Here is a 12,312-nt window from a genome sequence, read left to right as displayed (position 1 = left end):
TTATGTGAAATTGCATCTCTCCTAGACTAGTTGCAACAGTCTTTGTTTAATTTGTTTCAAAATGGACAGACAAATTTGTAGATTCTTCTCAAAATTACACAGAACAGTTACTGCTTGAAGATTTGTAGGTTTTTACCATCATAGTGACTGTTAACAGTCAATGTCTCTCACATTGCACAGGCTGTTTTATGTTGTAGAATTGATAGAATAATGCTGGCTGGTAATTCCTGCATCTGACCCATGTGTTCCAGATAAACCAGAGCTGTTCTTCTAGCCAGATTTCTGCAATTGATTTTAAAGCTGGTGGAGGATTCTAGCACTTCTCTGAATAAATTATTCTGTCTTGTTAAAAAATACATGCTTTAATTTCTGTCCAGATATTTCTGGCTTCAAAGTAAGACGTGAGAGACAAGAAGTAGATGATAGGGAAAAAACCAGAAAAGGATCATTTTAACAGTTTCAGTTTCCTGTAAAGTGAATAATCATGATTATGAGATGTAGCAGTACATAAAGTGCACTGCAAAAATATCACCTTGAGGACTATAGATGAGAGTGCTACAGTGCTACAGCCCTCACAACTTATAGCTGTTTAAAAAAAGAGATAAATTCATAGGATAATTGCTAATCTTCCCATAGCTAGTAGAAGCTAGTTATCAGGATGATCAGTTGCCATCCCAGTCCAGAAAAACTAATTTCCCAAGCAAAATATTTGTTTTGGGCTCCAGGTTAGTGTACTTTTTTAGTTGTGAAAAAATAACCCTTCAGAAAGGATCAAATCACAGTTTCAATTGCAGGTTAAGCATGGTTATTAAATTTAAGAAGAAAGATGTATTTCAGCACTAATTTGGCCTTGATTCATGGGATCAAGGCTTATAAACTTAAAATCTATCAGTATTGTATTCTCAATTTTCCAAATAAAACATAAAATCACTGTTGTGTTTACAATTTACCTTTAGAGCATTAAAACATGGAAGATTTCTCATCCATTTCTTTCCCAATGTTAAGGCATTCAGCATTCTAGAATTTAATTGGAATCATATCACCACTTTAATATTTCACCATCACTGTATTTCCTGCCTGTCATTGGATTTCATTTAATCCAGCTCTGTGATTTTGCTTGTTAACTTTAGCAGGAATACTGTTTTCGGATGAATGAATGCTATAAAAGTCTGCTTTTTATTCTCTACTAATCAAACTGTTATAATGTGTATCTCAAGGGATCCACACTGACTTTAACAAAGGATTCTTTTGGTCTGAAATGTAATATGCACAGAATGTTTTCTAGCAGTATTAACTATAATGGATTTAGCTGTTTCACCTCTTGCTTCAGTGCTTTACAAACCCCGAAGGGTTTAAAGTAAAAATCTCAACAGTGAGGTTACATTTTCTATACTATTCTTATAGGAACCAAGTTTACAAATCCATCTGCACAGCTACACATAATTGCTGGTTTCCAGGGAACTCCAGCTAACTTTCTTCAAAGCTTTGCCAATATACACAGAGGTAAGTAAGTTTGAAAATAACAATTATCTGACTTATTTGAGTTGGGTGAAGGCATTAGTTGCTTGTTCATGTACACTTGAGTGGAGATGTGATGAATTAAGTGATCTTTCCCGTAGAATGCAAATGCAGTCATTTAACCAAATGATTGAAACCTACTATTTATCTGCTTTAAATTGCATGACTTTGTTTGCCCATGAGCTGCCTCATAGTAACCTGACTTCAGAGTTGCTGATGGTGACTCTCTGCTTCATACTGAGTTTCTTGCTTTTAAGAGACTTAAGAGCAGAACGTTCCCCTGTTGTTATTTGCAGTCTTTATTTCCTCTCCCCAGTTTTAACTGTTTGCATATGCTCCCTTTCAGCTGCCATACGCGTGCCTCAGTGATGTGATATTAATAGCAAAGATTAAGCAGTTTCAGCTCACCAGAGAAGAGATTAATCATCATCAGACCCAATGAGAAGTTTAATTTTCTGCTCTTTTTTCCACTAAGCTCTGGTGGCTGCCACTTGCACCAATGTCTGTGGGACATTTAATAACCTGCTTCTGAAGATGCATTTCAGTGGTTTCTCTTCTTTTATTTCCTCTGTCAATCTCAGAGGATTTCATCATTTTAGACTTTAATTGAAGACCACTGTGAGGAGATGGAGAGAAGAAAGTTATTTCTTGAACAAAGCTACTTAAGGGACTCATGGTTTTTACTGTATTCAGGAGGAAGATGGGTTAAGTCAAGATACTGAAAACTATGGGAGTTGTTGTTTTGGTATGTGACTACCTGCTCCCCTTAAAAAATTCCATATCCTCCTTGTCCTCACCTCCTGTTTATATGCATTTATTTGTGCCTGAGAAGTGTGGTTAGATTTGTGGTGCAGCATGGATGATGTGGAGCCCACTGAATTAGGGAATGACAAGAAAGAGTCCACATTGAAAACTTCATAAAACAGCTTCCAAAATGCCATCTGTACTGATAAAAGCACTCGTGTGGGGTAGTCGACTAGTTGGACATAGCAGTTGCTGTTCAAAATGGCATGTCTCAGACTGGCACAAACTTACCTTACAGAGAAGCCCTAAACTTAATTAAAATTCTTCTCTGAGATGATGCTACTCCTGTCACCTGTTAACTACAACCAGACAGTGAAGTTGATAGTGGAACCCTGGAAAAAGTTAAAGATAGAATCTAAAAATGTTAGGCTTTGTGCTTTCCCAGATCAACTGCACCTGCGTAAGCAGTATGATAAATTATATAATTGTTACATGTGATGATTGTTTAGTAATTAAATGTAATTATTATATAACCATAAGAAGAATAGTGAGAAACTATGCTGAGAGGGACTAAATTTATGTATACAATAGAACAATATAAGTTTAATAATTAACATGAAAGTTATGTAACGATAGAGTATAAAACATGATCATTTCGGATGTATGGTTGGAGTCAGATTTGGGTTGAATATACCCCAATTCCCAGAGCTCTTAATAAAAAGCACCGCATATAGTCCCCGTGATTGTGTTTTTGAATGCTAACAAAGTATTGATAGGTGATAATGTGCAATCTGCATATCCCCCTATTTCTGGAGTTTTGTCAGCTTCTAAGAGGTTTTAGAAGGAGAGGGTCTCCATTAGGAGCAGGAGAAGATTACAGTTTTATAAGTTAGAAAAGGGCAGATCAGACTAAGATAAAGCAACACACAGCACAAAAGAAAAATGGTTAGTCTTTTCTGTGGTCTTCAGATAGACCTCATGTATGAGGTTGTGGATGTGTGGACATGTGGATTTGTTGGTTGAACAATGAGGTTGCAGTTTAATTTGAACAGCACATGATGTGAAATCACTCACAGAATCACAGAATCTCAGAAATTCAAGGCTGGAAGAGACCTGTAAGATCATCAAGTCCAACCCATGTTCTAACAATTCAACTAGATCATGGCAGCAAGTGCCACATCCAGTCTTTTTTTGAACTCTTCGAGGGATGATGACTCCACCACCTCACTGGGTAAATGATTCCAGTATCTGACCACTCTTTCTGTAAAATACTTCCTTCTTAATTCTAACTTGCATCTCCCTTGATGCAGCTTGAGACTGTGTCCTCTTGTTCTATCTGTTGTCGCCTGGAAAAAGAGACTGACCCCCAGCTCACCACAGCCACCCTTCAGGAAGTTGTAGAGAGTGATGAGGTCACCCCTTAGTCTCCTTTTCTCCAGGCTGAACAACCCCAGCTCCCTCAGTCGTTCTTCATATGGCTTGTACTCCAAGCCCCTCACCAGCCTCGTTGCTCTCCTCTGGACATGCTCAAGCAACTCAACATCCCTCCTAAAGTGAGGGGCCCAGAACTGGATACAATACTCCAAGTGAGGCCTCACCAGTGCCGAGTACAGGGGAAGAATGACCTCCCTGCTCCTGCTGGCCACACCATTCCTGATACTGGCCAGGATGCCATTGGCCCTCTTGGCCACCTGGGCACACTGCTGGCTCATATGCAATCAACTGTCAACCAGCACCCCCAGGTCCCTTTCCACCTGAGCACTGTCCAGCTACACCGTCCCCAGCTTGTATCGGTGCAGGGGGTTATTGTGGCCGAAGTGCAGGACTTGGCACTTGGACTTATTGAAGTTAATCCCATTTGATTCTGCCCATCCATCCAACAGTTCCAAATCTCTCTGCAGAGCCCTACGTCCCTCTAGCAGATCTACACACATTCCCAATTTAGTATCTTCAGCAAATTTACTAATAAAAGACTCTAAACCCTCATCCATGTCGTCAGTAAAAATATTGAACAGAACTGGCCCCAGCACAGACCCCTGAGGGACACCACTGGTGACTGGTCGCCAGCTGGATGCAACACCATTCACCACCACTCTCTGAGCCCGGCCATCCAGCCAGTTCTGAACCCAGCAAAGGGTTTTCCTGTCCAGACCACGGCCTGCAAGTTTGTCTAGGAGTAAGCTATGGGAGACAGTGTCAAAGGCCTTGCTGAAATCCAAGTAAACAACATCTACAGCCTTCCCTGCATCCACTAGCCTGGTTACCTGGTCATAAAAGGTGACCAGGTTAGTCAGACATGATCTACCCCTCCTAAATCCATGCTGGCTGGGTCTGATACCCTGGCCATCCTGCAAATTTTGCATGATGGCGCATAATATAAACTGTTCCATTATTTTGCCAGGTATAGAGGTCAGGCTGACTGGTCTGTAATTGCCGGAACCTCACCAGTAAACCATGACTGTTGGTAAATGATGGAGAGTGGCTTTGCAAACTCATTTGCCAGATCTCTCATTACCCTGGGGTGGATCCCGTCTGGTCCCATAGATTTATGAGTATCCAAGCATTTCAGTAGTTCTATGACAGCCTCCTCTTGGATAATGTGGGGACCATTCTGCTCCCTGACACCATCAGCCAGCCCAGACGGGCAGATGTCTTGAGGGCAAGTCATCTTCCCATTAAAAACTGAGGCAAAATAGGCATTAAATACTTCTGCCTTCTCCTCATCTGCAGATACTAAGTTCCCACCTTTGTCCAATAAAGAACAAAGGCTGGTCTTACTTTTCTTCCTACCATTAATATATTTATAAAAACATTTTTTATTATCTTTAACAGTAGTCGCCATTCTGAGTTCAAACTGAGCTTTGGCCTCCCTAATTTTCTTTCTGCATACTCTAGCAGCCCTCTTGAATACTTCCTTAGAGACCTGACCCTTCTTCCAACGCTGATACATCCTCTTTTTATTCTTAAGTTTCTCCAAGACCTCCTTTCCCAGCCAGGCTGGACGTTTACCCCGTTGACTGATCTTTCGGGACACAGGGATGGTCTGTTCCTGCGCCCTCAAGATCTCTGTTTTGAAGTATGCCCACCCTTCCTGAACTCCTTTGTTTTTAAGGGCTGCTTCCCAAGGGACGCTCTGAATAAGTCTCCTGAACAGGCCAAAGTCTGCCCTCCGGAAGTCCAGTGCAAGAGTTTTACTGGTGCTCTTCCTGACTTCACCAAGTATTGAGAACTCTATTATTTCATGATCACTCTGCCCCAAATGACCTCCAACCACCACATCTCCCACCAGCCCATCTCTGTTTGTAAATAGCAGATCTAACATAGTCCCTCCCCTGGTGGGTTCATCCACCAGCTGCAACAACACTCAAGTAGCATTTTAAGCGGGTCGCAATTGTGGATGCTGCCATTCTTGCATTTCTGGCTCTGGCTGCCTGGTTTTGAGTCAGTGTTTCTCCTGTTTGAAAAACAGGTCCCTTCAAACTTGAAGAGGCTCAGGCTGAGCACCTGAGATCTTTAATCCAGAATTCTGCCTTTTAAAATCTCTTAGAAAATCTGGCTTCCCAGCCTGGTACTTTTCTGTACTGGAGGTTTTGATTTATTCTATATTGCCAGGAAGACTCTTGTGTAGCTGCACTATTTTAGCTTCCTAAAAGGCCTCTATCTATATTGGTCACTTGGGATGAACCTTGGAACTTCAGCAGGCCTCTGAAGTTTTCAAGTCGCAGAAACTTGCTGAGCTGTATTAGAAATGGTCCTTTTTAAAAGAAGTTTTTTGCTGTTAGTAGCCACTTTTTCATCTTGGAGACTACACACACAAAAGGCCAGTAAGTCTAGATATTAGCTTAAAAAAAAATTTACACATTGCAATTGCTACCACCAAAGAAAAGGCAGAACCCTTTCCACCAACAAATCTGCAACAGTACTGCTGTTTTTCTTCAATTTAATTTGCAGGTTGATTCAGGGGAGGCATATCTAGAATGGCATTGTCAGCCTGAAGCAAAGCATAATGGTAATTTTGGGAGAAAAAATATTTACACCATACAGCAATCTATGAATACATCTGATGTGTAGAGGAGGATGAGACTTGCAATTTCTTTAATTGTTTTATTAAGGACAAGGTATTGCCCTTGCAAACAAGTTGTTTGGAAAAAACATTTGCATATTTAAATAGACTTATATATTTAATAGCTAACAGTTGTTTACCTTGCATATCCATCATTACATTACAACGAACAGAAAAAACATATTATTTGAATCATGTTTAGAAATACTCCGCTAAGGTCCTGGCACATTGTTTGGCTGCATGTAAGATTGGAATAATCTTAGCCATTTCTGGACAGGGATTGTTTTCCTGCTAATTACTGTTTGATTGCACTAAAGTAAGGTGCTTGATCTAGGAGCTGTGGTGAAAAAGCTTCTGGTTAGTGGCAGACAAGTAATGGAAGACTTCCACTGGTGGAAAAATCATCTGTGGTAATTTCATGTGACACTTGTTGGAAGAATCATTTGCAGTAAGTGAGAGTAGGAATCACAAACAGAATTGTTGAGAGTTGGAACCTGTTTTTAATGGATCTCACAGAAAAGAAGTTCTAATGGTATGGTGAAAACTGAGAAAGTGAGACTTTAATTATGAATAGAGGAGCTAATGAATGAGAGTGAGGAAGGAACAGTTCTCAGGTGTTACTGTCACTTGTCATAAACTCCAAGCTGAATGGAGTTGCAAGCTGGCTTTCTTTAGTAATAATCCAGGCAGGAAGACAAGACAAAGGACAAGTTATGATGCATTGCAAGTAGTGGAATGAAATAAAACAGTGGATTCATATGGAAAAGAGAAGGTATTACCTTGAGGAGTCAGGAAGACATGGAGTTCTGTTCTGAAAGCATCATTTGCAGGATCACTAAAAGCAGCCTCACTGGGCTGCACACTATTCTTGTATTTGAGCATCATGTATGTGTGAAAAGATTCAGCACCATGAAAATGTGGACCTTCAAAATTATTCATTAGGTTTGTATCTTTTGCAATTACAGGAAATTTTTCAATGTGAAACCTATTCAGAACATAAAAGCTACCAGTCAAACTTGCAAATTGATGATTTATATTTGGTACTCATCAACTGTTTATGGATTTAACTGAATCAATGTTTTAAAACTGTAGGAAATTATTAATAATCGTTAAGAGAGAATTTGATGTTACAAGGAATATGGATAATCAGCTTATTTGGCCCTCTCAGGAGCAAGTGCAACATTAGATGAGCAATATATTAAAGAGAAAAGAGAAAAGTGATCCTGTAAGTGAGGCATTTTTGGTGGTGGCTGATAGTGGAAGGACTATTTAAGGCTAATTCAAATCTCTTTAGACCTCCTAGTACTTTCTATTATTAGTCTAATTCAAGAGCAGAGGCTATACATCAACCTTCTAGGAAGGCTACTGATGGCTATGTGGTTAAAAATAATATGAAGAATAATGAAAAGACAATGACTGCAACTTGATAAGGAGTTCATATTCTGCCTGTGTACTCTAATGCGCAGTTCCAGTGTACTACAAAAAAACTGAAGAAGTAACTATAACACTCAAGTTTTGGTTAATTATTTTCTATTCATATAAAAGGCAGAGTACATTTCTGGATACTAGAACAGAGGAAAAGGAAAAAAGAGATGGAACTAAGAGAATCAATATTGTTTCAGGATGTCCTGTTCAATGAAAGAATGGCTTTGAGATTCCAGACTACGGGAAAAACCACATTCCTCTTTAATACTGTAGATTGTGTCTAAAGATAACAGCAGAATGTTGTTACCAAATTGCCAGCTTATGGGTATGGGAGAAAAAATGTAAGTGTGAAGATCTTTGTTTATTCAGATAGCAAAGGTAGGGTAAAACAGATCAGAACTTCACATAAGCAGTAATGCAAGATGTTTGAATTATTATTTCTGAGGATGTTTGTTGAGAAGGTTCTCTTAGTACAGTCCTAAAGCATATGGTAGAAGGTCAGTCCTCTTCTCTAGCTGTTCAAAGAGAGAAAGGTTGATAAATAGTGAAATTCTCAGGAAGACAAGGACTGCACATTTGTATTCAATGCTGCAAGCTGGCTAGACTTTCCATTGCATACAAAAGTGGATTTGTTCAGAACATAGCAAGTTACAGCCTGAAATTGTAGCAATGGGAGATTTAGGTGGAATTAGACAAGAGGAGAAGTAGCTCTAAACAGAAGAGAGTTCTGTGTCCTGATAGATTGTGAACAGGAGTTGTGGAATCATCACCGCAGATGTTTTTAGAGCAGAGCAGTACAGTGACAAATTAAAATCAGTGTTGGTAAGTGTAATCTAAGGCACCTTGGAAAAGTGTAGTCTTAATACACTATAGTGGATTCTTAGGTGACCATCTGGAACTGGATCTTGGACTTTGAATAATAAATATTTCTAGTAAAGTTGTATTTGATACTGGGGGATAGTTGGTGATGTATATATGATATCAATAGCCACAGGCACAACTTGAAAGGCTTTGCTAGATATTAGGATGGGAGACTTAATTGTTTTTTCCTTTCCTTTACCAGATTGAGAACTTTCTAAATACACAAGACAGGACAGAGCTTTTCACACAAGCAGATACTGTTAATACCAAGACAAATGTGTTTTATCAGATCAATAGTGCATTTAGGAATGCAAATAGGAAGAAAATATCTGTTCATCAGATCAGTGTGTTTCTGACACAGTCTCTCTGTGGTATTAATGAAAAATAACTCTCGCTAGTTTTAATGCAAAACTCAAGCTGTTTAAGAAAGGGCTTATATGATATTTCAACCTGGGACAACTGGGCCTGAGCTCTATAACTGCAAAGGTCCCTTCTAATCCTATGTGATATCTTTGCAAATATATTCACTATTTGCTTCATGGAGCTCTCTTAGGTTCCACTGAACAGGAAATAAATAATCTCCTTTGCTAGAGAAGGTGTATTATTTGGAGATTATGTTTTGGCTTCTTCATGATTTTAAAACACCATTTTTAAGGATTAAAGCAGAAGCAGAGCTGATTATTTAGTGGTTATTACTTGATGAGGTAATGACACTTGGCTTATTTCCTAAGCACTTTTTGATCTACTGATGAAAAATGCTCTATAGGCTAGGTAATATTATTGTTAACAATAGTGGAGTGTTGGGAACTAATTAGTCTCACCAGCCTTTTTAGGCAAAGGCAAAGAAGTGTTGATGGAGAAAAATGAATGCTGTTAAGCTTTAGGAATGCTTTTTTGAGTGACAGTCTCACTGTGTAACATGAACTACTCAAAGCTCTTGGGTGCACTTATGTGAGAAAATGGATTTCTTTCGAAGTGGGTGGTTCAGGGTTTATTTGGGGAGTGTGTGTGTGTGTGTGTGTGTGACCAAGTTTTGGTAGTGTGGGGAGTTACAGGGGTGAGTGACTTCCCTGAGGAGCTCTCCTTATGTCCAACAGAGCCTGTGCCAGCCAGCTCCAGGAAGAACCTGCCCCTGGCCAAGGCCGAGCCCATCAGCCACAGCGGTAGCACCTCTGGGATAATGGAATTAGAAATTAAGAAGGGAAAAAAACCCAAACCACCACAGAAAGAGCAGCTGGAGAGAGGACAGAGAATATGTGAGAGGAAGACAGATGGGAAGGAGAATGAAACCTTCATAACCCCAGAGGAAATCATTAGCAACCTGCTATGCTACATATTATTTATAATATATTCTGTATGTAGTTTTTGATAAAGGTTGATGTTGATGAAACCTGGTTCATGAAATCCAAATTTGAGACTAGATAAACACTAATGAGTTATTTGTTCACCATGTAAACCTTCATTTACCTCCAAGATATAAATGAATTCATGGAAATCTTTTATTACAGTTTTTTGTGAATATGACAAATTACATTTATTGTGTAAAATAAATATGACTGTCAAAAGGTTAAATGAAATAACTCTTTTTTGAGAGTTTGAGTGCCCATGGGGAAGTCATCCAGCCTCTTGGCTTTAATACTCTTAAAATCTAATGAACTTGAGGCTGTCTTCAAAAAACCATAACAAGCAGTTTCTCTGCCATTAACCCCATGAAATGAAATAGCTTCCTCTTTTTTCTACATCTTACATAGGTGGGAATTTTCTTGAAACTCTTGGAAGTAGTACCCGTTTAAAAAAGGTATCCTGTAGTCTGTGTGATAAAGAGGGAAAGAAAGAGGTGATGCATCAAGACTGTTACCAGAATAAGCACAGTAATTGGACCACCATAACTGTTGTTATCCAGATAAGTACTGGAATACCTCTGTTTCTTTAAAGTTTCTTTTGAAACTTGAATTCTTTTGAATGGGGAAATATTTTCTGGTTTCATACTTTTATGTAACTGCAGCTGTGTTCTGGTGGGGTAACCTTCACTGACTGCCCGCTGAAGTCACCTTCACTCTTCTCCTCAGCTGAACAGGGGAAAGATAACAAAAGGCTCATGAGTCACCCCACTACCAAAACCTTGTCATGCAAACCCAACACAGTGGTAGACCTCTTATTTAGTCATGCCTTACAGATAGTTGTACCTGATGTCTGTAGTCCATAATTTCTGTGTTCCTAATTCCTTGCTGAAGGCTTTATTGTGATTCTGTACGTATGTTTGGCTTCATAGTAGACTGTGACAAGAGCAGTTCATCTGAGAAGGGAGAATTAAGTGCTCAGTTGCTCTTTTGAAGTTACTTGTTGCCCTTTCTTCTGCTCTGCTCTTTTCCAAAAAACACACTGAATGGTCACTCTGACTACTCAGCTTACTGGACACAATTGAAAGCAATTTCCCAGTGCCTTGTTTATTGATAATTCTTAGTGATCACTGTGGCTTTTGTTTCTTTCTCACAGGGTTGTCTGGAGTGTTTTTCATTTAAAACTCTCTTTTCTGATCAATGATGAGGGTAAAAACAGCAACAAAAAAGAAATTAATTGGAACTGTTTTCAGTTTAACTACTTTCACCATTTCTTACTGCATCACAGCCTGTCACTGCTGTGCTCTGTTGCTCACTTGAATGCTCACCTGCACCCCTGTTTTCTCTTTCACATTTGTGCTTGCTTGCTCTCTATCACTTTCAGCCTCGCTTGCTCAAAATTGTGTATTGTATTTGCAGAGAATGCCCCAACGAAGGCAGGAATGATGAATCTGACTCCATGTTCTCAGAAGGCTAATTTATTACTTTATAATACTATATTATCTTAAGGAATGATATTAAAGAATACTATACTATACTATAGAATACAGAAAGGATACTTACTGAATGCTGAAAAGATAATAATGAAAACTCGTGACTCTTTCCAGGGTCTCGACACAGCTTGGCCCCAGTTGGCCAATGAGTCAAAACAACTCACACCAGAAGCAAATGAAACAATCACCTGTGGGTAAACCATCTCCAAACACATTCCAAAGGAGCAAAACACAGGAGAAGCCAATGAGATAAGAATTGTTTTCCTTTTCTCTGAGGCTTCTCAGCTTCCCAGGAGAAAAATCCTGGGTGAAGGGATTTTTTCAGGGAATGTGAATGCCACAATCCTGTACCTGTTTTCAGTTTGCACTTGCGCTGGTTCACACATCCCTCATGCTCTGACTTCTTCCTCAGTGTTTCACACCTTGAAGCCTTTTAAGCCTTTTGTGTGGCACTTCTTTATGCTTCATTTCACTCTCTCTCTGTCACATATGTTCAATTTTCTCTGTTCCATTACTGGATTCCTGGGGACATATCTGCAGTGCTGCCTAGTGGGAGTAGGGGCTGGTATTCTACTATATCTCTGACAGTGTTTGTGTTCCTTGTTCAGCACCAATGATGATGTTACCAGAAAATTTTAACCACTGCTAGTTTCCCTGCACATGTACATCATTACTTTTTGTTCTCTCTCTTTAAAAAAATTGCATCATTTGCTTTCTTTTTTTTAAATTGATTTTCACTAGAAAAAAAAAAAAGGGGTTATTTTTGAGATGTGAAACCAAGCAACATTGTTCAGCAAAGTTATGTGTTCTGTCTGAAGGACCCAAGGAGCCAGGAAATGAAAGTAAAAGAAGAGTGTTGCATCCCCCC

At 39.3% G+C, this 12,312-nt stretch overlaps 1 protein-coding gene across 4 annotated transcripts in view; it reads left to right on the top strand.

The window, feature by feature from the left end:
• The window catches only part of LARGE1 (LARGE xylosyl- and glucuronyltransferase 1), a 284,069-nt gene that overhangs the window by 90,419 nt on the left and 181,338 nt on the right, over positions 1 to 12,312 (top strand). For 3 of the 4 annotated variants that reach the window (XM_063154402.1, XM_063154401.1, XM_063154400.1), the window contains one exon: positions 1,405 to 1,503. The exons of the other annotated variant lie outside the window; for it this stretch is intronic. In XM_063154402.1, coding sequence (XP_063010472.1) covers positions 1,405 to 1,503 — 99 coding nt within the window. The remainder of the gene's footprint in view (positions 1 to 1,404; positions 1,504 to 12,312) is intronic. 4 annotated transcript variants of the gene reach the window in all.

This window comes from Melospiza melodia, chromosome 4 (assembly GCF_035770615.1).
Source record: "Melospiza melodia melodia isolate bMelMel2 chromosome 4, bMelMel2.pri, whole genome shotgun sequence".
Classification (NCBI taxonomy): Eukaryota; Metazoa; Chordata; class Aves; order Passeriformes; family Passerellidae; genus Melospiza; species Melospiza melodia.
The sequence above is the reverse complement of the archived record's forward strand: the minus strand, read 5'-3'. Positions and strand labels throughout refer to the sequence as shown.